Source organism: Staurois parvus, unplaced genomic scaffold (genome assembly GCF_062004578.1).
Source record: "Staurois parvus isolate SC_StPar_1 unplaced genomic scaffold, SC_StPar_1.0 ptg000237l, whole genome shotgun sequence".
NCBI lineage: Eukaryota > Metazoa > Chordata > Amphibia > Anura > Ranidae > Staurois > Staurois parvus.
In genome coordinates this window covers 5997736-6023065 of record NW_028318033.1, presented here as the reverse complement: position 1 = coordinate 6023065, position 25330 = coordinate 5997736, and the positions used below count along the sequence as shown (strand labels likewise).

The window sequence follows — 25330 nt, the reverse complement described above, 5'->3', positions numbered from 1 at the left end:
GGGTCCCATGAGATGCCCCTGGTACCTTCTTCATAGGCTTTTTTGAGTTTGGGCAAGGACACAGGGGCCCCATGATCCCCTATTGCCCGGGGGCCCCATGAGTTTTCAGTCCGCCCCTGCTCACAGAGCCACGATAGTGTGAACCTAGCCTAACTGAACATTAAAAAAAGGAGCAGACTGATTAGCTTGTCTCTCTGTCACTCTGCTTTCTCCTCCTATCAGCATATTTTTTTTTTAGCACGTGAGCCCTGCAGCTCAGCTGATGCTGCTTCTCCCTCTTCATAGTCTGAGCTTTTCTGTAGAGTAAATTGCAAGAAGATGATGCCAAGTCAAATTCAAGTACTTACACTCATTGCATTAAAAATATACATGTAAGTGTGTTAGTGAGCACAGAGCTGCACTCATTTGAGTCTTTAATTTACCTGCTTAGAGTATAACTTTAACACCGTAGACATTTTAAGTAAATGGCTGTGGATTCCCTTTAAATCTCCAATAACTTTCATGTAAGGAATGAGCAAGATTGATAATGCTAGTCCTTACTGATTGCCCTGACCTTGCAAGCCTTCCGACACCTCTGACACTCTGACACACTATTTAATTGCGACACCAGCAGCAAGAGGGGGAAGGATAGGCTTGTTGACTTATCAGCTCCCTCCATGCCATTGGCCCCACAACTGGACATGAAGAGAATAGATATAAACACCCTAAAATTAATAACAATGGCCTTTAGAGAGAAAAGGTCCCTTTAACTAGAGATTGAAACTTGAGTCCTTTGTTGTTTAATGTTCCTGATATGGTGGTATCCGCTGTTTTCTGCTAGCAATGGTGGGGCCCATAAGCATTAGTGAATACTGATAATTCAGTGAAGTTAAACAGATAAGCCATGGTACTGCTCAAAGCAAAGCTCTCCTGGTAGGTGTAAAGTTATCTGCATGCAATATCTCTAAAGTGATGACAGAAACAGGTTGGGCATCCCCCCCTCACCAATCCTATGGATAGCATGGTCCCCTAGGAATGAGAGTTCTTGCCCGGCTCTTTTTTGCCTATTTACAGGGAAGTGCAGAGTTACCGCCTGATGGCCTGTCAGAGTGGAGAGCAGAGATGTCCTGATGCTTTCCCGGTGTGGTGATCGGCATCACTGCTTTGCTGAACTGATGTGCAGAGTTCTGTAGAAGTAGGCCATCAATCTGTCTCTGCAGGAGAATGGCGGTCCCCCTGTGTTCAGCTCTGAATCCCATGCCAAGAGAGATACTCTGGTTTCTCTTCAGATCGTATAGATCTTTTGCCTTTGAATCCCATGCCAAGAGAGTGATCCAGTACCTTGCTGCCGAATGTATGTGCTTTCCAAGCATTCTTCTCATTCCCCAGTTTTCTAGTAGTTGTAGTTCAATCAGGACTCAGGAATATAGGATGTATTGGCTCTAAGACTACAGGTCCCAAGATCTTCTGCTGTCAGAAAAACTGAATCCACTCTGCGGATGTGATGTAGCAGTCCCAGTACTGGTTACTAAGGGGGAAAGGGTTAACTATTGTCTCATCTGTAAATGTCCCTTAATGGCATAATGGCACCTGGTTACACACTTTTTACATATATATTATCTTGCCATAGATTATATACTATGACAGACGTCTCTGTCCCATTCTGACTTTAGTTCGTCATGCATCGGATGAAAGTCCTGGGAGTAATCGCTTTGGGCGCGGCTTCTCTGGTGATCGGGATTCTAATTGGACATTTTGCCATTGCGCCAAGGCTACCCACATGGCTTCAGAGAATGAGCACAGATGGAGATCCCAAATACAGCAATCAGCTTCACCAAGAGATCCGTGCAGAGGAAATCCACAAGAACTTACAGTAAGACTAAAGGTTATTTTTTTAAAAAACAAATCGCACCACTGGCGTTGCTGCAATGTGCGTCATCCTGTGTATGCTCTATTATCTTGAAATTTTACTTGCATAAATTGTACAGTATATACCAAGATCAAAGTCTATACCAGTTATTACACCTATCACAAAGTCTATGCATTTCCATATTACATAATGTTTACCACAATAAGTTCTCTTATTGATTTAAATGAATGTGTATTAATGCCCAGACATCAGATGCTGATTACTGACATCACAGATGTGCCGATGCATTGTTTGTAGCCTATTATTAATCCATCACAAAAATCAAGCTCCTGCTCAGTAATCATTTCATTAGATGTATTTCTATTCATAGATTATTCATCTGTGTTGCAGAGCTCAGTTTATTCATATGCTAATCATAGATTATCTTTGCAAACATAACTGTAACTGGGCACTCCAGAAGTGAGCATTTACATTTGGAATTTTTATTTTGCTGTATGTGCCCCACCAGAGAGATCTTCTGTTTCAGTGACCAGTGTCAGTGGTACAGGAAATGGGGAAATTATCCCTATTGCAGACATTGCAATAAAATAACAGGTTATAACCCTTCCCTGCTCTATCCACAACTGTCACAGATGTCAGACTTGGGGGGGTACCTTGGTAATACAGGGGACACTAGCAGTTGGAAATCACTCATCCTTGAAAATTGACCAGCCCACTAGTCAATTAACTTGAGAATTCCCAAAGTTCCCCCTGGAATGGACTTAGCTGTTTGGCACTGTGCATGTGAGATAATAACCATAGGAAGCAGATACTTATGTCCACGGACTGCAGATACACACATAAGCTGCAACAGTGAAACAATTAGATCACAAGAACACTTGACTAACAGTTTCTGCTCCTGGCCTGGATGAAATACAACAGCAGCAGTAGTTGCTGCATGCAAGGTCATGCAATCCAATTCTGTGTCTACTTCCTGGAAACTTCCCTATTAAATATATCACAGTCCTCCAAATTGGAATTTTTTAACCCAGCTAGTAGGGACAAGATGTACCCTTTATGTTGGTGATAATTACCAAGCAACAGCTATGTACAGATACATACAATGGAGGTAAGGAGCTTCTTACACCAATATTACAGCATCCCTAAGCTGATCATACATGATACAACACAATTGCACAATGTCCATTACATCTACAATCAACTATGTAGTACAAGGCCTTGCCTGATTTGATACAAATTAATTGGATTGTTTAGGTGTAGTTTTGTTAAATCTAAAGAAGGACACTAGGTAGCAGCTATAAACAGCACAGCATGCACAATCTAATATTTAAGCTGTCACCACCTTCAAATTACAGGCTGGTGGGGGACCTTGCTTCTGATACCTCTGGTCAGTACAATCTGCACTTAAAGCTAAACTCTTTAAAAAGTCCTTCCTTGTAAACAGGCTGTGTCCAAGCTGCAAGGTTTAACTACAGCTGTACCTCGGTGTACGAATTTAATGCGTTCTCCGGGACGTTTCGTATTGTGAAAAATTTGTAAACTGAAACATGGTTTCCCCTTAGGAATGCATTGAAAACCAATTAATCCGTTCCGGAGGTCAGAAAAAAGTTAAAAAAAGTTGCTGTCACTCTAGGTCAGTGTAGGCTTTTTTTTTCTTCACTATGGCTCAGAGAATCAGCGGTCACTTTGCCCCCAGCTAAAAGAAAGAAAGTTTCCTTTTAGTTTATTTCCCTGAGTTAAAAGAAACAATGTTTCCTTTTAGTTTGTTTTCCAAGATAAAAGAAACAAAGTATCCTTTAGCTCCAGGGAAAGTGACAGCTAATTCTGTGAGCTATAGTGAAAAAAAAAAAAGCCGGCAATTGCATTTAAAAATCGGCACCGATATACACTTCGTATTGTGAAAAAAATTAGTAAACAGTTTGTAAAATGAGGCATTATTTTCAATGGATTTTCATTCGTAAACCGAAAATTACGTTAACCGAGGCGTTCGTGAACCGAAGTACACCTGTACTTGTTTATGTCTAGGGGGACCAGATACACACATTTTACTTTCCTGACTCTCTGTTCCCATACGTTTGCTCGTGTCTAAATTGGTCCTAGTATGTGTATGAATGTGAATTAGGGACCTTAGATTGTACACCCCTTGAGGGTTAGGAACTGATGTGAATGTACAATATATATATTTAAAGCACTGTGTAAATTGATGGCGTTATATAAGTACCTGAAATAAATAAATAAATTAAATAAGTTCCTCCATTCTGCTATATGGGTCCCTGCTTTCTCTTCTTCCCTGAACTCCAGCTGTGTAAGATCCTCTGAAGTCCTCAAGATCAATGCAGGGCACATAGCCCCTAGGGAAAGAACCCCCAGGAACAGTTCACTGCTGGAGTGTAGGAGAGCTTTGCTTTATTATTCAGAATAAAGGAATGTCCATACACACATGCATTTCAGAATTTTGATTAGTATACCAGTCTCTTCCCAATGTCCTATTCATAGCTCTGCCCAGCTGGGCATGCTCCATGATGGTACATTCATTCCCAGGTTTCCACCACTACTCGCATAAGAGAGAAATGTCCAGGCCTCCAAGGCCTTATGCATCCCATTACAGGACACACAAAAGAAGTTTAGGGAAGACATTACAAATATTTCTCCTGGGAGCTCAACCCTGCAAAGGGCCGTTTAGAACAGCTCTTCAGGAGACTATATCTTAGCTGCTTTGGGGTATCCACCTCCTGGGCTCAGCAGTGTCCATCCTAAATGCAACACACAACAAGGAAGATGTGTACTGCCACAGGACAGAATGCTTCACAAAGGAACTCCGCTCATAGCCCTCTACTCTTCTGGGAGAATCTACATATTGTCTGTGCTGGCCCAGCTACTCCACCTCCTTTCCCAACATAACCATTTGGACAGCAGCTGGGCTACAAGTGAAAGGGAATCTGCTTTGCCTGTTGATGTCACGTCCAAGATGGCACAATCCAGCAGCAGTATCAGGCTTTTTGGATGTCTACACATAGGGAGGCTTTTACAGGTAAATAACATGAATAAAATACACTGAATACACATCTATGGGAAGATGGTTGATGCCATTTATTTTCTGACAACCTGGGCCCCTTAAAAGACAGCTTAATTTTAGTGAAAGTAATTGTGAGGCTGTTTTAGTTGTCTTTTAAAATCCGTTTCACGGTATGATTTGGTGGAATCAATCAGAATTTAAACACTGTGCATCCTTTCGGTTGGTTTTGAAATGTATGTTTACTTTTGAAATGGCATCACTCAGATCAGTTAGCTTGATCTTCCAGTTTTTCAACATTTTTTTTCAAAGATTTATTTCTATCCCACAGGTCTAAATTGCTGAATTAACAAGAAAGGCCCAAGCCCTTCAGTTATGCTGCAATATTATTTATAATACCCATGAATAGACTCGTCCTTATGTTTGACTTTAGATCTGAACAGTAAGATCATTCTTCTTGATTACACAGAAACACAATGGCGTCGAGCTCTTTGGGTAATTAGTTGGATCTCCTCCACCTCCAGTGGAAGCGACCCAACTATTTAGCTGATGAGATACTGTTTAGTGACATTGTAGCTATAACACTACAGTGTATCCTAAATGTCAGCTACCATTGTACCTTCACACTGATGATGATATACTTTCACCTGCCCTAACTATAGGCAAAATCAAAATGGCATTTGTGATGTCGGTTAGAACTAGCGTTAAAGAAGAATTCTGGAAAAAATATTTTTTGCCTATGCACTTTATGGGTTAACTGCTCATTTTTGTCTAGGGGTGAGAAGAGAGGAGATTTACTTACCTAATCCATCGATCCTACCAGCACAAGACTGGTCCCTGACCCTCAACCCCTCCCGGCTTTAGAGTGGACTGTTCCTGACGTCATCATGCCCATAGACCGGCTCTGCATGTGAGGATGGCAGGAACAGTCCACCACTGGACATAGGGGGTTTTCCGGAGGATCGAAGGTGAGTATAGCCTTTCTATGTGTCCCTGGACAAAACAAGCAGTTAACCCATGTAGTGCGGGCACAGACCCACTGCATGGGGAAAATACAAGTTCTACTTTAACAGAGCAGTTTTTGTTTTTCTCAACCTAAGTCCTATTTGAGCATTGTTTTATTACCTGTTGATCCTGCCAGTAAATCCTTTATTTTTCTATGCCCTTTTTACATGGTGACTTCTGCAGTATAATTGCAAAGCAGAGTTGTCACTGGAATGTTGTAACCAGGGGTGGACTGACCATTTGGAAACTCGGGCACTGCCCGAGGGCCCGGGGTCAGTAGGGGGCCCCATGAGATGCCCCTGGTACCTTTTTCATAGGCTTTTTTGAGTTTGGGCAAGGACACAGGGGCCCATGATCCCCCTATTGCCCGGGGGCCCAATGAGTTGTCAGTCCGCCCCTGGTTGTAACCATTGAGTTTTAGATGGCACAGGTTTATGTACAATCAGAAAAACCCCTAGTTCTCCTACCTATCCCCATCCATACAACCAGCTGTGTCACCACCCTTCACCCCACAGAAAGTTAGGGTGGGTGATAGAGCTGATATTACTGAGTTAGCTAAGGAGTGGTCCAGGGAGATATTTACTTAAATGTGAGCTTATACTTTGTGTAAGTAACAAACAACGTAAAACCAAACTGCGAATGACATTTTTGAAGGGTTACAGCAACCGTTTTTTTTAAACAGGGAGTGTGGCAATAGCAGATCTACTGGCAAGACCAACAAGTAATACAACTATGTAACAAGAGGCTTGGAAAAAACAAACCAACTGTGTAAATGCCTTTGACCCTCTGTATTATGTACTGTATGTAATGTTTGCTTTTGAACATAGTTCCACTTTACTACTTAAACATTTTTCATTGATGTGAGCCTGCATTCCATTTTGAACTTTCAAAAACAAAAGTCCTGCTTAACCACTTCCAGACCGGACACTTTTACCCCCTTCCTGACCAGGGCAATTTTCAGCTTTCAGCGCTATCACGCTTTGAATGACAATTGCGCGGTCATGCAACACTGTACCCAAATGAATTTTTTACCATTTTTTTGAGACAGATAAAGCTGTATTTTGGTGGTATTTATTCACCGCTGGGATTTTTATTTTTTTTGCTATGTAAATGAAAAAGTCCAAAAATTTTGAAAAAAAATGTTTTTTTTACAAAATTTTACAAATAAGTAATATTTCATCATAAATCTTTGCCAAAATTTATTCCGTTATCTTTTTAGTAAAAAAAAAAATCCAAATTAGTTTATAACCAAAAATTATAATTTTTAAACATTTTTTTTACATTTTTATTTTATTTTTTTATATTATTATTTTTTATTTATTTATTTTTTTTACATACTGTCACCCTAGCAGTACAGTGTCTACAGTACTACTTGTGGGGGGTGATGAAGATTTTTTTTTTTTTTACACATTGCTTTTACACCCATATAGGATGTAAAAGCAATCATTTCTCTTTCTCTCTGTGTGCATTCTTGCACTCATTGAGAAGTACTGAGTGAGCTGTGATTGGTCACAGCTTGTCACATGGTACAAGGCTGTTGTGAATAGGCTTGTACCATGTGACCTCTGTGATCATTCACAGATTTCACACGTAGTAAGCAATGATGTCACAAGTGACATCTTGCTTACTACTTTGCATGTGATCACTGATTGGCCAATCAGTGATCACATGATCGGGACCTCGTACAGAGGTCCCGTCCGATGATCGGTGTTTCACTGTGTCCGGAGGACACAGCGGGCACCGGATTGCGGTGCTGCGCGCTCCCAGGGAGTGCGCACAAGCAGGGTGCGGGGAGGCTGTTTATAAACGGCCACCCGACCCTGCACTGCCACCGTCCGGCCGTTTATATGCAACAGCCGGTCGGGAAGTGGTTAAAGTGTTACTAAGCCAACAGCAAAAACTGTCTGTATATGCAGTAAAGCATGCTTATTATACTAACTGTGGAATCTAAGGGGTTACACCTTTGCATTGTGTAAAAAGGCTATTTGATCCTATCTCCTCTGATCCTCCCCTTCTACTGTTCCCAATCCACCTGCTGATAGAACAGAACCTTGGGGGCAAGCTGCACATGCTCTGTTTGGTGTGTATTGCTAGAGAGTTTGTTTTTTGGGGAGAGGAGAGTGCAAGTGATCAGCACAGGGCCAATAAGTGCTTTTCAGAGAGAGGGGCAGGGGTCCTGCAGCCTCATAGGACAATCAGGGGAGAATGAAAACTCCTTCTACAAGCTTTAACCAGTGCTCTGCTGGATACTGATAGAAGTCACAAGACTGCTCTAACTGCTGATGAGAAAAGGTATTTAGCAGTTTATATTTACTAAAATCATTACATTTCCATGTTCTGTGTACTGTGTGAGATCAGATACAGTAAATGCAGGGTCCTGGGTTTAGTAACTTTAAGAGTATACAATGTAAATGCCTAATATCTTTATTAGCTATAAAAGCCTCTTTTATGCTCACCTCTGATTTAGTTTTACTTTGTTACCTGGACCTGACATCATGGTTAAGGCAGGACATAGATGATACAATTATGAAAATTGCTCGATTTCCCCCACCAACACAGTCAGTGTTGATGGAAGAATCCCTCTCACATGGTTATTTTTGGGGAGCCTTCCCTGACAGCAGAACACAATGGTTAGTGTTGCCAGCTATAGCTGTCATCACTAATCATTTAGGAAAATCCCCACAGGCTGTGCACAAGCAGGATGCCTATACAAGGATCAAAATGTGTCCAGTCCCTGCTGAACTGGCCAAGTTGCAACCCATGTATGGCCAGTGGTTTTAAAGGCTCAAGGCGTTTTACCTTCATGTATCCATGCATGAAGGTAAAAAAAACCTCCTGTGTGTAGCAGCCCCCCCTAATATTCACCTGAGACTCATCACGATCCAGCAATGTGCATGAGAGCCTTGGCTCTCCAGGTTTTCTCCCTCCTCGTTGGCTGAGACAACAGGGAGAAACCATTGGTTCCCACTGCTGTCAATACCAGCCAGTGAGCCAATGAGGTGAGAAAGGGGGCAGGACCAAGCCATGGTTCTGTGTGTGAATAGACACGCAGAGTGTAGTATTTTCATAATGATATTTAATGAAGGATAATAAAATCAACACAAAAGTAATTAGATATCCTCATACATGTAAGGTGGTATGTGCCAAGATGCTATACCGCAAGCAACAGCAGCGATAGATATTGCAGCCAAAAGCTGCTATGAGCACTAACCAGCTGGTATAAAAATGGTGGCCGCCGGACCTCCGTGATCCGGTGGTGTGCACACCCCTTCTGAAGACGTACGAGTGTACAAAATGCGTCTTGGAGGAGTCTGAACGGCTTGACGTCACGCTGCCGGATCACGGAGGTCTGGCAGCCACCATTTTTATACCAGCTGGTTAGTGCTCATAGCGGCTTTTGGCTGCAATATCTATACATTGCGCAATACCTTTGCGCGTCTGGTGAGTGCGCATTTTATACATATCCTGCCTCTCACCGAGTTTGAGAAAGTGATGAATTTGGGAATATTGAAGTCACCCTGAGCTCTTTATATTTATTGTGGACTATTATCTTATGCACGAGTTGTATGGTATACATTCACCAGGACTATTTATATTTTAAGCGCTGCACCTATATTATTTCATATGTCTCTTGGAAGGTTTTATGGTTTCCTTTGTCCTTTTGTCTTTTTATAGCTTTTCAACTACATACATTACACACGGTTGCGCTCCATGTACATGGCAGTGTGTACTTACATGTGTGGTAGTCATGCTAGCTTGCAGCTGAGTGGTCGTGGGTGGTAAAACCATGGCTTGACTGCCTATTTCTAACAGTTTCTACCTCCTCCCTCTCAACTGCCTGTGTTAAAGGATAAGTTCACTTTTTATAAAATAATTTTAGAAAAAAATTATAAATACACATTTTTTTGCAGACAAAAAAAATGCGCATTTATTATTTTTGTCCAAAGGAGCCTGGAAAGCATTGCACTACCGATCAGCAGATCGCTAATGCCATGCAGGTCTCCTGCAGACCTGTCAGAACATCTGTTTGCTGTACTTGATGTACGAGCAAACAGATATTCGGACTGGAAGCTTCAATTAATCATGGTGCCCCACAGCTGCTAAGACTGTCAGGACAGTTCATTCATTCACGACAGACCATGCGTGAATGACGCAGCTGTGTGGGTGGAGTCCCATGCTGTTTTCAAATTTGACAGATAGGGAGACTTCTCTCTGTATTATCTGTCAGAGGGAGGGGGGTGGCAGCGGCGGCTGTGGGAACTAAAAACAGGTGGAACATGCAACATGTTCCCAAAGGTGAACGTATCCTATAAAAAAGCCTAAACCTGGCTGGAAATAAGTAAGAGCCTATCACAAGTCTAGCCTGTATGAAAATGACAATTGCATTTTTCAACTTACAATATCAAGTAGTTATTTTCACAGTAAATACCTGAAATGTGTTTTTCTAGGTTTTTCGCTAGCAAACCTCATATTGCAGGAAGCCACCAAGAAGAAGAAGTGCTAGTCAACTATATGTACAAGACATGGCAATCAAATCTACATGGAGTAAAAATATACAACTATACAGTTCTGCTCTCTTACCCTAATGCAAGTGATCCAAACTACATCGCCATTGTGTCTGCTGATGGTGTGGAAAGTGACCTATCCCAAAAAGTTGAGAAAATACTGAGCCCTGACCAGAATGATTCCACTGTGGTTAACCCTTTCAATGCCTACTCACCATCCGGTGTTATTGTGGTGAGCTATTTAGAAAAACATGTTACTGTTTATGATAAATATATGATGACAAAAAAAACTAATGATGACTTTCTAAGGCTCCATGCACACTAATAATTTTTTTAAGCTCAAAAATTGCTGAATAAAAATGGCTGGTTATAGTTTTTTTTTGTAGCATATTAGTAGTGTTCAGAAGTGTTTAGGAGCATTTAAGTGCATTAGCGTTTTTACAGTACAAGTAGAGGGAAAAAAAACTAGAAAAAGCTCTTAGGAGTATTTTAGTAGTGTATAGCAGCGTTTGGGAGCGTTTAGCCTTTTTTCTACTAGAAAAATGCTCCAAAAAACTCCTGCCCCCCCACATGCTTCCAGGACCTAGCTCATAAACCTGCAGCCACCTGCAGCCTTGGCGTTCCTCTTTTTTCCTCCCATGTGCAGGACTTAGGCGTGCTCCTCTACCTGGTTGGACTAAAGAGCTGGCTGTCTCTCCATGCGTGTGGGTTTCAGCTGGATGTGGCCCCTGGTTTCAGTTGGATGCGGCCCCTGGTGTACTGGCTAAATGACCCATAATCCAGGGAGCCCTGCTGTCGGTCCTCCGTGCGGCTTTTATCAATGCTAACGGCCTTGTCTGGTGTCCGCTGGGTCCATGTGAAGTGGGCAGCGGTGTCAGCAGAGTCTCCTCTAGGCACGCACACCCATGCAGTGTGGTTACAGTCGGATGGCGGAGGTTGGGTGAGCTAAATTTAAAAATGCTTTGTATCCAAATGAATGCTGCATTGCTGGGTATTGGTGTGCCTTGCTCCCTGCAGCAGCTGTGCATACCCTGTGATCCTCCACAGATTGTACTCTGCATATCGGGTGCACAAAGTAATACTTTGTCTGTTCACACATGGCATTAACAAGTTGGTGGCTTCTCATGTTTGCTTTACTATTGAGCCATAATGTCAACCTCCTCAGAAGACCAGCATTCCCAGAGAAGGTAGTGGAGTCGTCGGTGGATGACTATTGTAGCCAGCTATTGCCTGTTGGAGTATAGGACATCCCATTATATTTGTGCTCTCCATTTTCTCAAACAAAAAAGCAAAACAAGTTAACAATTCCTTTGGACGGTTTGTGTGCATTGCAGAATATTATTGTAATTATGTTGCAGATTCCTACCTTTTTGTTGCTGTTCTTAACAAAACCTTTTCATCATGTTCTGTTCTCTGGCAGGGCAAGGTTTGGTTCATTAACCACTTGGTGACTTCAGGGCTGTGGAAGGAAGCTGCAGTATCAGCATCCCTCTCTCAGTGGTTAACCTTTTAGGGTTTATTACTAAGCAAGCGCTTTTCTACTTCATAAAATTATTATTGGGTTTTTTTTAGCTGCTTTAAGCAGTGGGAAAAATCCTGTGAAAGGATTATTTAGTCTGGCAATGATCTTTCCCAAGCAAAACCGCACTCTTCAGACTTTTCAAAAAAGAAGATGCAGATGAACATGACTGTGAGATGAACATGAGTGTAAGTGTTACATTCACCCTGTAAAGGGGTTATGTGGTCTAGCAATGAGCAGTCTCATAGCCATCCCAGGAAAAACAGCCTCTTCAGACTCTCCAAAGGGGAAGAGATGGATGAACATAATGGTAGGAATCTTACTTTTTTTCAAGCAACCAGAAATGAGGATGATGACACCCAATATGTTGTCACATTCATTAACCACTAGCCTACCGGGTACTTATACGCCCTTCCTGCCCAAGCCAATTTCCATCTTTCAGCGCTGTTTCACTTTCAATGACAATTGCACGGTCATACAACACTGTACCCATATGAAATGTTTATCTTTTTTTTAATCCACTCTCTGTTTTTTATTTTTTCTTAAACAAACCAAAAACCACTGAAATTGTGAAAAAAAATGTTTTTTCTTAGTTTTTGTTATAAAATTTTGTAAATAAGTGATTTTGACACTGATGGACGCTGACAGGTGGCACTGCTGGGGCTACACAGATAGTCAGGGCACACTGATCATCAGTGCTCTGATGATTAGTGTACATGTCCCCTCCGAGGAATGCCGAATCTCCTCTCGAGCTGTCAGGGTGAGAGCTCATGAGGAGAGAAATGCCGATAATCGACATTTCCCTGTTTACATGTGATCAGCTGTGATTGGACACAGCTGATCACATGACCAAGCCAACCTCTTCGGCTCTTTCCGTTGATCGGTGATCCACTGTGTCCAAGGGACACAGCGCACCACCGATCGCCGCGCTGCACGCTCCCGGAGCCGTGCATGCGCGGTTAGAATGGGAGGATGTCATCCCAGAATGAGAGAATCGCCTTGTGCCCGTCATTGTACTATATGGCGGGCTGGAGGTGGTTAAACAAGTGGCCGGTACACTCAAAATAAGTTGTTTCCATTCACCTAGCCATGCCAGGCAAGAAAGCCTTTTCAGGCTCTATGAAATGGAAGATGCAGATGAGCATGACTGTATGTATCCTGCTGGATGTCTTTGCTGAAAAAAATCCAAATACTTGTAAATTAATTGGTTTATGCGAAATTAATTGGTTTATGCGAAAGTTATAGCATCTACAAATGGCGGTATATATACTGAAATTTTTTTTTAATAGTAATGGTGGTGATCAGCGACTTATAGCGGGACTGCAGGACTACAGCAGGCGTTCTGACACTGCGGGGAACTGACTTGGTGTCACTGACATCCCCAGTGACACCAATACAGTGATCAGTGCTAAAAAAAAAGCACTGACACTGTACTAATGACACTGCGCATGAGGAGGTTAACATCAGGGACGATGAAAGGGTTAACTGTGTGCTGTTTCACTGTAAGCTCTGTGTGTGTGCTTCATTGTAATCACACTGCTTTGGATGGCTGTGCTGTGCACAGCCATCCAAAACAGTGTGCACGAGCTGACAGAAAGGAGAAATGTATTGTTTACATACAGTTCTCCTCCCCATCAGAGATGCTTGGAAATCACTGAGTAATCACCGGCTGGGATCTGGTGATTGACAGCTGTGGCCGCGAATGGTGGCGTGGGTAGGGTGTGCACGCGCCCCCTACCCGAAAATGCAAAATTACGTATATATACGTGATTTTGTGCACCCATGCCTCCCTGTAGCAGTATATATGCTATAGGGCGGTCAGGAAGCGGTTAAGCAGCCAGTGATAGAGATGATGACACCTAACAGGATGTAACTTTCAATAAACTTATTGTCAATACACTCTAAAGATGTAGTTTCCACTTACCCTTTGAAAGGGTCATCTGTTTTTGCAATGAGAAGCTGCCTAAGTCTTCCCAGGTGAGACATCCCTCTTTAGAGTTTCTAAAAAGGACAATGTGGAAAGACATGACTGCATGAATATTGCTTTGTTCAAGCAACCAAGGATAAAGATGATGACACCTAACAGGTTGTCACATGAGGCTAATACACTCAAAAAGAATGTTTGCAATCACACTGTAAAGAGGTTATCTATTCTATCAAGGAGCAGTCTCCTAGCCTTCCAGGCAAACAATCCCCTTCCAAAAGAAGAGCCATATGAGCATGACTATATGAACCCTGCTGGTTCAAGCTGCCAGGGATAAAGAGGTTGACACCTAACAAGTTATCACATTCATTGACCATGTCAATACATTCTAAAGGAGTTGCTTCTACTCACCTTGTGAAGGGCAGACAATGAATTGCCCAGACTTCTGCAAGTCTTTTGAGGACTAATTGGCTTGGTAATTTCTTCCAGAGGTAGACCTGTTCACATCCCCAGTCAACTCCAGGTTGCTGAAGTTCTTTGCCATGGTTCAGCATCCACAAGCAATTGGGGTGGAGGTGCTGATTGCAGAGTGGATCTCCAGGACAGCTTATGCCTTTCTGCATCTCCCTCTGATCCTCAGCTTCCTGCTGAGGCTGTGGCAGGGGAAGGTGATAGGTCTGGTGGTGATACCAGATTGGTCGAGGGGCCTCGATACCCTCTTTTCCTCCTAATGAGTATCAAAAATCCATTCCCTCTGCCGGTAAGATCGGATCTTCCCCAAAGTCCCATTCGTCCAACAACTGATAGGCTCAAACTCATGGCTTGGGTCTTGAGAGGCAGAGGCTATTAGTTCTTGGGTGCTCTGTAAAGGTTGTGGATACTCTTATGAAAGCAAAGAAGAACTGCCCTAACAGTGCCTATAGTAGAAGATGACATAAATTCACAGGATTGCTGCTGATCAAGGTTTTACACTAGGCTTTCAACAAGTCTGTCACATTCTGAAGTTTCTGCAGGCAGGGCTTGATTTAGATTTATGCATAAGTACGCTATGGGCACACATTTCAGCTAACTGTGCCTTCACCAGCATACAGTGGGCATCCAACACTCAATTATATTGTTCTTCAACCTGTAACTTGGTTGAAAGCTACCTAAGGGATTGTTGTTTGTGAAGTGGGATATCCCATTGGACTTGTTTGCTTCAGATGCCTTCAATCAAAGTGGCCCCCTGTGGTACCTCCTGCTGAAAACTGCATTCCTGGTGGCAATTGCATCAACCAGAAGAGTGTCTGTATTTTCAATGCTTTCCTACATCCATCCCGGACTGGGTGTTACTTAGGCTGATGCACACGATCGTGCCTAATTGCCTTCAGAGTCCATTTCACAGAAAAAGTTGTCCTTCCTACATCCTTTTTGGGGAGATCCCAAGAAGGTAGTCCATCAGATGTCGGACAAATTTTAAATGTTAAATCAAGGCGACATCTGGCATCAGCAAGTCGGAGCACTTGTTTGTCATTCCAGGTGGAGCGTGTAATGATTTCACAGCTTCCAACAAGATTATTGCCTCTTGGTTAGTGAAGCTCATCTCCTTGACCTACAAGTTGAAAGGGTTGGCTGTGCCATGGGAATGGCATCACTGACCACTCGAAGGGTCTCGACCTTGTGAGTGGCAGCAGGTTCAGCATTTCCACTATCACTATCTACAAGGCAGCTATGTGGGCATCAGTATATATTATGTTCATGGCTCATTACTGTATAGAAGAAGTCTTAATGACAGTTGAGCTTGGCAGAGACATCCTGGCTTTTGCTTTTATTCAGAATTGATGAGTGTGTAGCATTATCCCTCCCCTGTGTGGCTAGTTAGTTCCCAGCTATGCTGACATGGAGCTGACAGGAAATTAGAAAATTGAATGACAGATACTTACCGTAATTTTACTTTCCTGACGAGCTCCATGTCATGGTAAGCATCTGTCATTCAGTTTTCCACTTCATTTAGCTTCTAGGAGCAGAAAAAAAATGCTAATATCTTCTAGGAGCTTAAAAACGCTAGTGTACACGGAGTCTGAATGTAACCTACTTAGATGTCAAAATAAAACCTATTAATATTGTAAAAAATAATGTATATTCTTCTCTATTTTACTACATTGCTACATATAAAGAACCAATTTTAATGCAACCGTTTTTTTCTAACAGGGAGATCTAGTATATGTTAATTATGGTACTGTGGAAGATTTTCATTACCTGACGCGCAATCTGTCAATGAATTTAACTGGTACTGTGGCAATTGCTAGATATGGAAAAATATTCAGAGCTGACAAGGTCAGTAAAGTAAAAAAAACTACAATAGTTTTTTGAGCGGTAGAAAATAAATAAATTGTGAAGTTTCAAACTTCTTTAGGTGAGAACTGGAGAGTTGTTTGGCTGTGCTGGGATGATAATATACTCTGATCCAGCCGATTATGCAGTTGGTGACCAGGAACGAGTATACCCAGATGATTGGTGGTTGCCAGGCACAGGAGCTCAGCGAGGAACAGTTTTGAGAGGAGATGGAGATCCGTTAACCCCCTTCTACCCTTCGATTGGTAAGAAGCTTACAGTCCAAATGCTTATTATTTCAATATATTTTTAATGTGAGGATGAAGTTAGAACTACATTCTTTTCATTATAGTCAGTGAAGTAGTGAGTGCACATTTTTATAGCTTTATTTCTGAACAGATTGTACAGAGATGCTCAATCATGTTTGAGTGTTTTTCGGCACAGATGACATTTAAGGTATCTTTGTAAAACCCTGCACTGCCTAATTATCTTGAGAGATGATCAGATCATGTTTAAAGTTGGATGGTGTTTGGCCAGATAAAACCCCCCAAAATATTATATTTGAAGAAGCTATTATTAACATGCACAAATGCACCACCATGTCTGAATCAGTTTATTGTGATGCTTGTGATTTTCTACAAAACCATGTTATCAGCAACAGTTCTAATTTATCCTAAGAAACCAACAAACAAAGATCTCTCTCAAGGTCCTGCAAACCAATATCTAGAATATGTAGAAGAAAGGAATAGTAAAAAAAAATGTAATTAAAAAATATCACAAAAGGAAAGAAAGGGTGGAAAATGGACTAGCAAAAATCAGCTTTTGAATAAAATCTAATTTAAACTCAACCTAAGCCTCCTTTTTTTCCAAACCAGGGTCTACAAAAATGACATATCAATACCCAGCCATCACACCATCCAAATATAGATTTATTATACATAGCCAAACAACAAACAATATTAAAAAAACCTGAAATCTTTACCACACTGCCCTGTACATTCTATACGACTGTGAATGTCATTGTGATATTTGGACTAAAACTCAGGGAGAATTATAGTTTAGATAGAAGTAAACATAAAACAAATGAGTCAATCTATCACACTCATGACTTTGATATGCTGGTAAAGGAGCCTCCAAGACTCAGAGATCTCCTTTCCATATGAAACCAGACATACACTTATAAATGGTAAATGGTCTTATTAGCCATACAGTCGCAGGCTTGTGTATAGACCACTGGCTTAAAAATCCCAGTTGATGAATGACCTCTCAATAGAATTCCATGTTGTGGTGTTTAAAATACATAGTCCACAAGTTGTTTGGAAGGTGTGGTCCAGAGGAGAGCACAAATAAAAGATTCCACCATGTATTCCATTTAATTTAACACGTTTTATATCCTTCCAAGTGCCCTCTCCCTCGCACACCAACATAGCACATCAGATTATTCTTCATACACCGAAGACAACCAACTTGTAAATCAATCCTGAGTTAGAATTCCTTCCCTGGATTAAGGCTGGATTAGGGCTGGTGCAGTAGACTGGTTTTGCCGGTTCCCCTGGCTGTATCAGAGGCAATGCTTGTATTCTAATTTATTCTCCACCATCTGTCTGTTGGGATTCAGCATGTTAGCTTCACAGTTGATAACTATTTAGTTTCCACTGCAGTTCAGATTTTGAGATTGCTAATTTTTTGCCATGGTTGTAAACTTACAATGTTTGAAGTTGTACTGGATTCCATGAAGTTCTCAACCATTAACACATTTAAGAATCAAACCTAGACTTTGCAAATAAATATTTTAACAATAATTCAACCAAAAATGCATTTTCTTGTTCTAGATAGAGTGGAGAGGGGTTAGCACAGGGGTGTACAACCTTTTGACTTTCTTGGGCCACATTGGAAGAAGAGGAATTGTTTTGGACCATACATAAAATACACTAACAATAAAGAGAGCTGATGAGCAGAAACAAATCGGGCAGATCACAAGTTAATGATCACTGATATAGATAATGTACCTATCTGAGTAATAAAACTTCATTTTTGTAAGTAAAGGAGGGCAACATAAAACCATTGAGATTTTTTACACTGTTTTCAATTATCTAACACATCAATATATAATTAGATGTAGTAGCAATTGCAAGGTGCTCATTTAGATAGTTTAGTTCTACTTTCACCCTTTGTGTGCTTCATCCTTGAAAATAGTTACTTACAAACATACAGTAGTTGCTGCCAAACTAATGAAATGAATAGGGCATGATTGTGAAGAATGGGATATTTTTCTTTGTGAAGATAACTTATAAAAAGAGACACATTTTTCTTCTGCTGCTGTAATAAATGCATTTTCACCCAAAAATTACCCCAATAATTAACATTTCTAAGCACCGTAAGTTTATGATTTTGTGGTGGGTAGCATCTATAGCCATCTTGGGCCACATATGGCCCGTGGGTTGGACACCCCTGAGAATCTTTATTAAATTTATTGTCTATCTTGGTTGGGGAGACCTAACCTTACTCTCTGTCCTGGAGGCCACTGACATCAAGAAAGAAAGTGTTGAGAAATGCAAAATATTACATTTGTTACTGAAACAAAATTTTCGAATGAGTGCTCCTGTTTCAGTTAGAACTATGTGATGTGTGATTTATTCTAATTTTGGGGGAATTTATAACAGAGGTTCTGTTCCCTGTCTAGTCTATCTAAAAGTAAATATATGGAATGCTGTACTGCCTATGTATATACTATGACATACACTATATTGCCAAAAGTATTGGGACTCCTGCCTTTACACGCACATGGACTTTAATGGCATCTTAGTCTTAGTTCATAGTGTTCAATATTGAGTTGGCCCACCCTTTGTAGCTATAACAGCTTCAACTTAATTTTTTTGGTTTATACTGTATTGTCTGCTCTTTTTTGGTTTTGCCATGCATTACCATGCCTATATACTTCTGTGACTTTCTGTACCACCCTGTCATATGCTGTTAAAACTACCATTCAGGTTGCTAAAAAAAAAAAGAATAAAAAAGTAAATATATGGGATTACAAACTCAGTTTTCATAGTTTAATGCATTTTTTGAGATGATCAACTCTGATGTTGATGAAGTTTTGATATTTTTTTTTTTAGTATTTACAAGAAAAATCTTTGGCACGTTACACATGTGCACCAAGGAACAAAACAGATGTGCTGATATTTGAATGGTTTAGTTAAACAGAGTTAAAAAACCCATTAAGTTTATAACCACTGAAGAATTTTTTTTTTTTTACTATTATGCAGAATTCTGCAAACGCAAAATAAAATGTTTATCAATGATCACCAGAATGAATGTGATTTTTGTCTGTAGTTTTCTATAAAAGTGAATAATTTGCAGAAGTCAACATAACCATGTTCTAGTTACAAATTGTTTCCTCAGCTTGGTCAATGATTGAAGCATTTTATGAGCAGATCATTAGTAAAATCATAATCCAATTTAATTTTTAGGCTCTGCGTTTTACTTGGATGAAAAGGATGTTTCATTACCAAAGATCCCAGTGACTCCACTAGGCTATGATGATGCGGTCAAGTATCTTAGGTAAAACTCATATATCCACGCTATTTATAACTGCCATGTACAATCAAATAGATTCACCTATTTGATAGCTGTTGTTTCAAAGTTATTACATCCCTTTAACAAATAAAGAAAAAACTTTCACAGCACTATCCTAAACTTGTGCACTTGAATAAATAAATACATAATGTAACAGTGCGAGACTCAGTCACTATGAAAATAGCCAGGAAAAAGACACAAAGTTTGCATGTCTGCTTAGTGCAATGCTACAGAGCATAGATTTGGAGTGGAGAAAACTGCTTGTCCAGCTTTTTCTGGATCTGGGTATTGCCGGATGGGGCTCTGTAGTTTGGAGATTCCTAAGAGTCTTGGGCCGGATGGAATATCCAACCCTGTGTCCGGGTGTTGTGGACAACCAGCAGGGTGTGTGCCCAGGTGCACGCAGCCCTTATAACGATGGGCTTGTGAGAGCAGTTAGTGGTGGAGGTGGAGTGCCTGGTGGAGACTACAACCCTTGTGAGGGGAATTCTGGGCCCACGGACTGGGAAAGTCTGGCCAGCTACAAGTCTGGGAGACCAAGAGAGGGTTTGGGAGGCTGAGGAAGCTGCAGAGGCCAGTGAGTCTAATGGGCTGGAGGGAATCCATGAGTCTCTGGAGGAAGGAAGCTGAGGTACAGGGAAAACTGTCAAGAGGCCATGTGGGGTCTGAACAACAAGGAGCTGTCACCTAGGCTGAGAGAGCCTGAATAGTCAGTGGTCTGGGAGACCAAGCCAGGCAGAGGTACTGCTAACCAGGGAGCCAGGTGGCTTGGCATTTTCATTGTGTATTCTGTGAGTGAAGTTAAAACCACCTGTGTGGGAAACCTTGTTTCAAAAGGACTTTTCAGTTACTGTTTAATAAAAGTGGGCTACCAGGCCCTTAATTTTAGTTCCTGTCCGGCATAAACTCACTTAAAAACTCATCTACCGTTACACTTTGCATGTTTATTTTGTTTTAGTCAGAAAGTAGGAGAGGCAAGAAATTGCATGAAAAAAGGTGTGTTATTGGGTGGCATTCAAGCACTCCGATTGAAGTGTATAGGAACCAAAAACACTTGACTTTGCCCCAAAGAAGCTCTTTTACTTTTTCATGTGAATTACAAGTTTCAAGTGACGTGACATTCAGGCATGAATGTATTGGGAATCTTGATGCTGAGCTTGAAGCTGTTCGGGAAACGTGCTTCAAATAACTCATTGTGAATCCTAACATTCTCTTGACTTTCTACTTTGCCAAGTTTGAGACCCATAAAATAGTCATGTTGATACAGGTTTAAATCATATGGGAAGTGATTATGGTAGGTTTGGTCTTCATTCAAGGCTACTCACAAAGAAGAGCAGACCTCCCTGGTGGAAGGTCTTTGTACCTCTAAATATATTGATATTTAGGAATGCCATATACAAATGCTCTGTAGACAGGATTGTAAACCGGGTCCTGATTCACCGCCAGCAAAGGACATGCTGGTTAAGGCACCTCCTACCATCCTCCTGCTAAAGAAATGGGATAGAGCATGCACACACCTGTAACATTGAGAAATTCCCTCTCTTTGGTGAAACATTCTTCAGGCTTTAGGCCCACCTTCAGAAATAAGGAATGTCCACATGTTTAGCCTTTCAATAATTTTACTATAGTAGAAATATACAAATATAATGAACAGTTCTTCACAACACAACTTTCATCTCTGCTCCTCCAGACCCAACATATATATTCCACACATATTCAACATAAACACAGGATACCTCCGTCCCCTCAATTTTCACTGTCCTCACTGCAGGTCCTCCATAAGTGGGTTCTCTAACCAGGACCCTCACAAGCCTACCTCGAAAGGTTCAGTCCCTAACGCCATAGGCTTACATATCAGTATACGAGGAGTAGCCTCTTCCCATCACCCTCTGCTCTAGACTCTTCTGGTTCTGGAATAAGTAAGACATACTAACCCATACCATACCCAGTTAGAGGAGGGACCTGACTAAATGATTACAGTTTTAATATTTTTATTTGTTCATATCTTCATATAACTTGCTAATCACTGGACTGCTCCACAGACTGCATAAATTATCATGCTAATTATCCTGTTTTCAGACCTTTTATTTTTAGTGCCCCACAACTTAGATATACTTACATTTGAGACCCAGAGAAGTATCTAGGAAGTCTCAGCTGGTCTGGATGTTCTCACCCAAGCCAGATTGGTTGTTATAATATGAAAATGAAAGAATATTAACATGGATATTATAGCATACCTTACAACTTCATATTACATAAAAGAACAGTTCACATTCTTTAGGCTAAACAGATACTGTATACTGCGTACAACTCATTGGAAGTGAAAGCTATCTTATAATGCCTTTGTTTGTTTGTTTTTCTAGTAAGATGTCTGGAATGGAGGCACCAAACTTATGGAAAGGAAAGCTAAAAATCACATACAGATTAGGACCAGGCTTTGCACCTCCTTTTGAGAACAGGTAACGGGTATCTTTTTTTTAAACAAGTGTATTAGCTGTATAAATAAACCTAGTATGTAGGCTTTATGTGAAGTAAATGTAAAGTCTAAGTATTCTAACTGTGCTTCCATAATCTTTATAAACCATGTTAATATGAGATACAACATGGAGCTGATATATTATCATGAAACAAGATGGAGACATCAGGAAGCTATCTCAATGTGACTTTAAAATAAACTACAAATGAACTGTGTTTTACCTGTTGTGTTTTTTTTTTTACTTCTTTCTCCTTTATTTTAGCCCTGTCTAGACAATGTAGGAATAAAATGATGTCTGTAATACTGAGCCCAGAATGATAACCATTGTTATAGATGTATGGGATGGTGGTTAGAAGCAGGTGGTTAGGAATGGATAGTGAAAAAAAACAGGTTGCGGTAAATATAAAATACATTCAAATAAATATATATATATATGTGTGTATATATATATATATATGTCAATTGAACCACATATACATAATATAACACAAAGTCCAAAAACAGAACGTCCAAAGTGAAGTGATGCTGGATAATTGCAGGAGTGTTCAAAAACAAATTTCACCAAAGTGAATCCACCACCAAAACAGGTTAAATAAACTCACCAGAGCAATATTCTGATCATATTATAAAGCATTGTTCGCGTTTGTGTTTTACACTGATCACGCTGTATATGCTGGTGTCAGTATAGACACCATTTGTTGTAAGTGCAATATTTTATTAAATTGAAAGTATTTTAGTACATACTGCACCATGAGTCTTTACTTCTTTATATCCCGAGTGGCGGTCTGATTATCCTGAGAATTTGGTGGCTGGATTTTTTGAAGTGGATCCATATGGTATATACAGTCAGGTCCATAAATATTGGGACATCGACACAATTCTAACATTTTTGGCTCTATACACCACCACAATGGATTTGAAATGAAACGAACAAGATGTGCTTTAACTGCAGACTGTCAGCTTTAATTTGAGGGTATTTACATCCAAATCCGGTGAACGATGTAGGAATTACAACAGTTTGCATATGTGCCTCCCACTTTTTAAGGGACCAAAAGTAATGGGACAGAATAATAATCATAAATCAAACTTTCACTTTTTAATACTTGGTTGCAAATCCTTTGCAGTCAATTACAGCCTGAAGTCTGGAATGCATAGACATCACCAGAGGCTGGGTTTCATCCCTGGTGATGCTCTGCCAGGCCTCTACTGCAACTGTCTTCAGTTCTTGCTTGTTCTTGGGGCATTTTCCCTTCAGTTTTGTCTTCAGCAAGTGAAATGCATGCTCAATAGGATTCAGGTCAGGTGATTGACTTGGCCATTGCATAACATTCCACTTCTTTCCCTTAAAAAACTCTTTGGTTGCTTTTGCAGTATGCTTTGGGTCATTGTCCATCTGCACTGTGAAGCGGCGTCCAATGAGTTCTGAAGCATTTGGCTGAATATGAGCAGATAATATTGCCCGAAACACTTCAGAATTCATCCAGCTGCTTTTGTCAGCAGTCACAACATCAATAAATACAAGAGGACCAGTTCCATTGGCAGCCGTACATGCCCACGCCATGACACTACCACCACCATGCTTCACTGATGAGGTGGTATGCTTAGGATTATGAGCAGTTCCTTTCCTTCTCCATACTCTTCTCTTCCCATCACTCTGGTACAAGTTGATCTTGGTCTCATCTGTCCATAGGATGTTGTTCCAGAACTGTGAAGGCTTTTTTAGATGTCGTTTGGCAAACTCTAATCTGGCCTTCCTGTTTTTGAGGCTCACCAATGGTTTACATCTTGTGGCGAACCCTCTGTATTCACTCTGGTGAAGTCTTCTCTTGATTGTTGACTTTGACACACATACACCTACCTCCTGGAGAGTGTTCTTGATCTGGCCAACTGTTGTGACGGGTGTTTTCTTCACCAGGGAAAGAATTCTTCGGTCATCCACCACAGTTGTTTTCCGTGGTCTTCCGGGTCTTTTAGTGTTGCTGAGCTCACCGATGCGTTCCTTCTTTTTAAGAATGTTCCAAACAGTTGTTTTGGCCACGCCTAATGTTTTTGCTATCTCTCTGATGGGTTTGTTTTGTTTTTTCAGCCTAATGATGGCTTGCTTCACTGACAGTGACAGCTCTTTGGATCTCATCTTGAGAGTTGACAGCAACAGATTTCAAATGCAAATAGCACACTTGAAATTAACTCTGGACCTTTTATCTGCTCATTGTAATTGGGATAATGAGGGAATAACACACACCTGGCCATGGAACAGCTGAGAAGCCAATTGTCCCATTACTTTTGGTCTCTTAACAAGTGGGAGGCACATATGCAAACTGTTGTAATTCCTACACTGTTCACCTGATTTGGATGTAAATACCCTCAAATTAAAGCTGACAGTCTGCAGTTTAAGCACATCTTGTTCGTTTCATTTTAAATCCATTGTGGTGGTGTATAGAGCCAAAAATGTTAGAATTGTGTCGATGTCCCAATATTTATGGACCTGACTGTAGTCCTGCAGAGTATTGCTCCCTGGAGATTCGATATAAAGCTCTCAGTGTTGCCTCAACCATTTGCAGATCATCGCTCCCAGAGCAACAAGCGCTGTATGCTGATTTATATTATGATCATCATATTGCTCTGGGGAGTTTATTTAACCTGTTTTGGTGGTGGATTCACTTTGCTGATATTTGTTTTTGAACACTCCTGCAATTATCAAGCATCACCACTTCACTTTGGACTTTCTGTTTTTGGACTTTTTGTTATATTATGTATATGTGGTTCAATTGACATATATATATATATATATATATTTGAATGTATTTTTTTATTTAGTGCAACCTGTTTTTTTCACTATTCATGCACCCTATATGTGTTATAGGTTAGGTTTTACAGCTTATTTATTTGTTTATATATGTTTTTTCTGTGGCGCTATTTCAATTACCCTACTTGGATGGGAAAGGATGTCAGGCCTTATGCCTTTGGCTGAGATTCTTTCTTTTATATTATGGGTTTCTATCATGTTGTTTTTAATTATCGCTTTGGCTGATATACAAAAATCAGTATGCAAGCATCATTTATACTTGGCGCCATTTATCATTTATCTGACATTTCAAATTTTATCTTAGATAATCAGAATTTACCCCTTTCCCCTGGATATATGCCTGA

General features: G+C 40.7%; 1 protein-coding gene across 1 annotated transcript in view; it reads left to right on the top strand.

The window, feature by feature from the left end:
* Window positions 1-25330, top strand: part of LOC149460037 (putative N-acetylated-alpha-linked acidic dipeptidase) — a 188679-nt gene that overhangs the window by 7866 nt on the left and 155483 nt on the right. The window contains exons 2-7 of the mRNA XM_089680257.1: window positions 1653-1852; window positions 10316-10604; window positions 16006-16131; window positions 16211-16394; window positions 19599-19689; window positions 22068-22163. Of these exons, the coding sequence (XP_089536383.1) occupies window positions 1653-1852; window positions 10316-10604; window positions 16006-16131; window positions 16211-16394; window positions 19599-19689; window positions 22068-22163 (986 nt within the window). The remainder of the gene's footprint in view (window positions 1-1652; window positions 1853-10315; window positions 10605-16005; window positions 16132-16210; window positions 16395-19598; window positions 19690-22067; window positions 22164-25330) is intronic.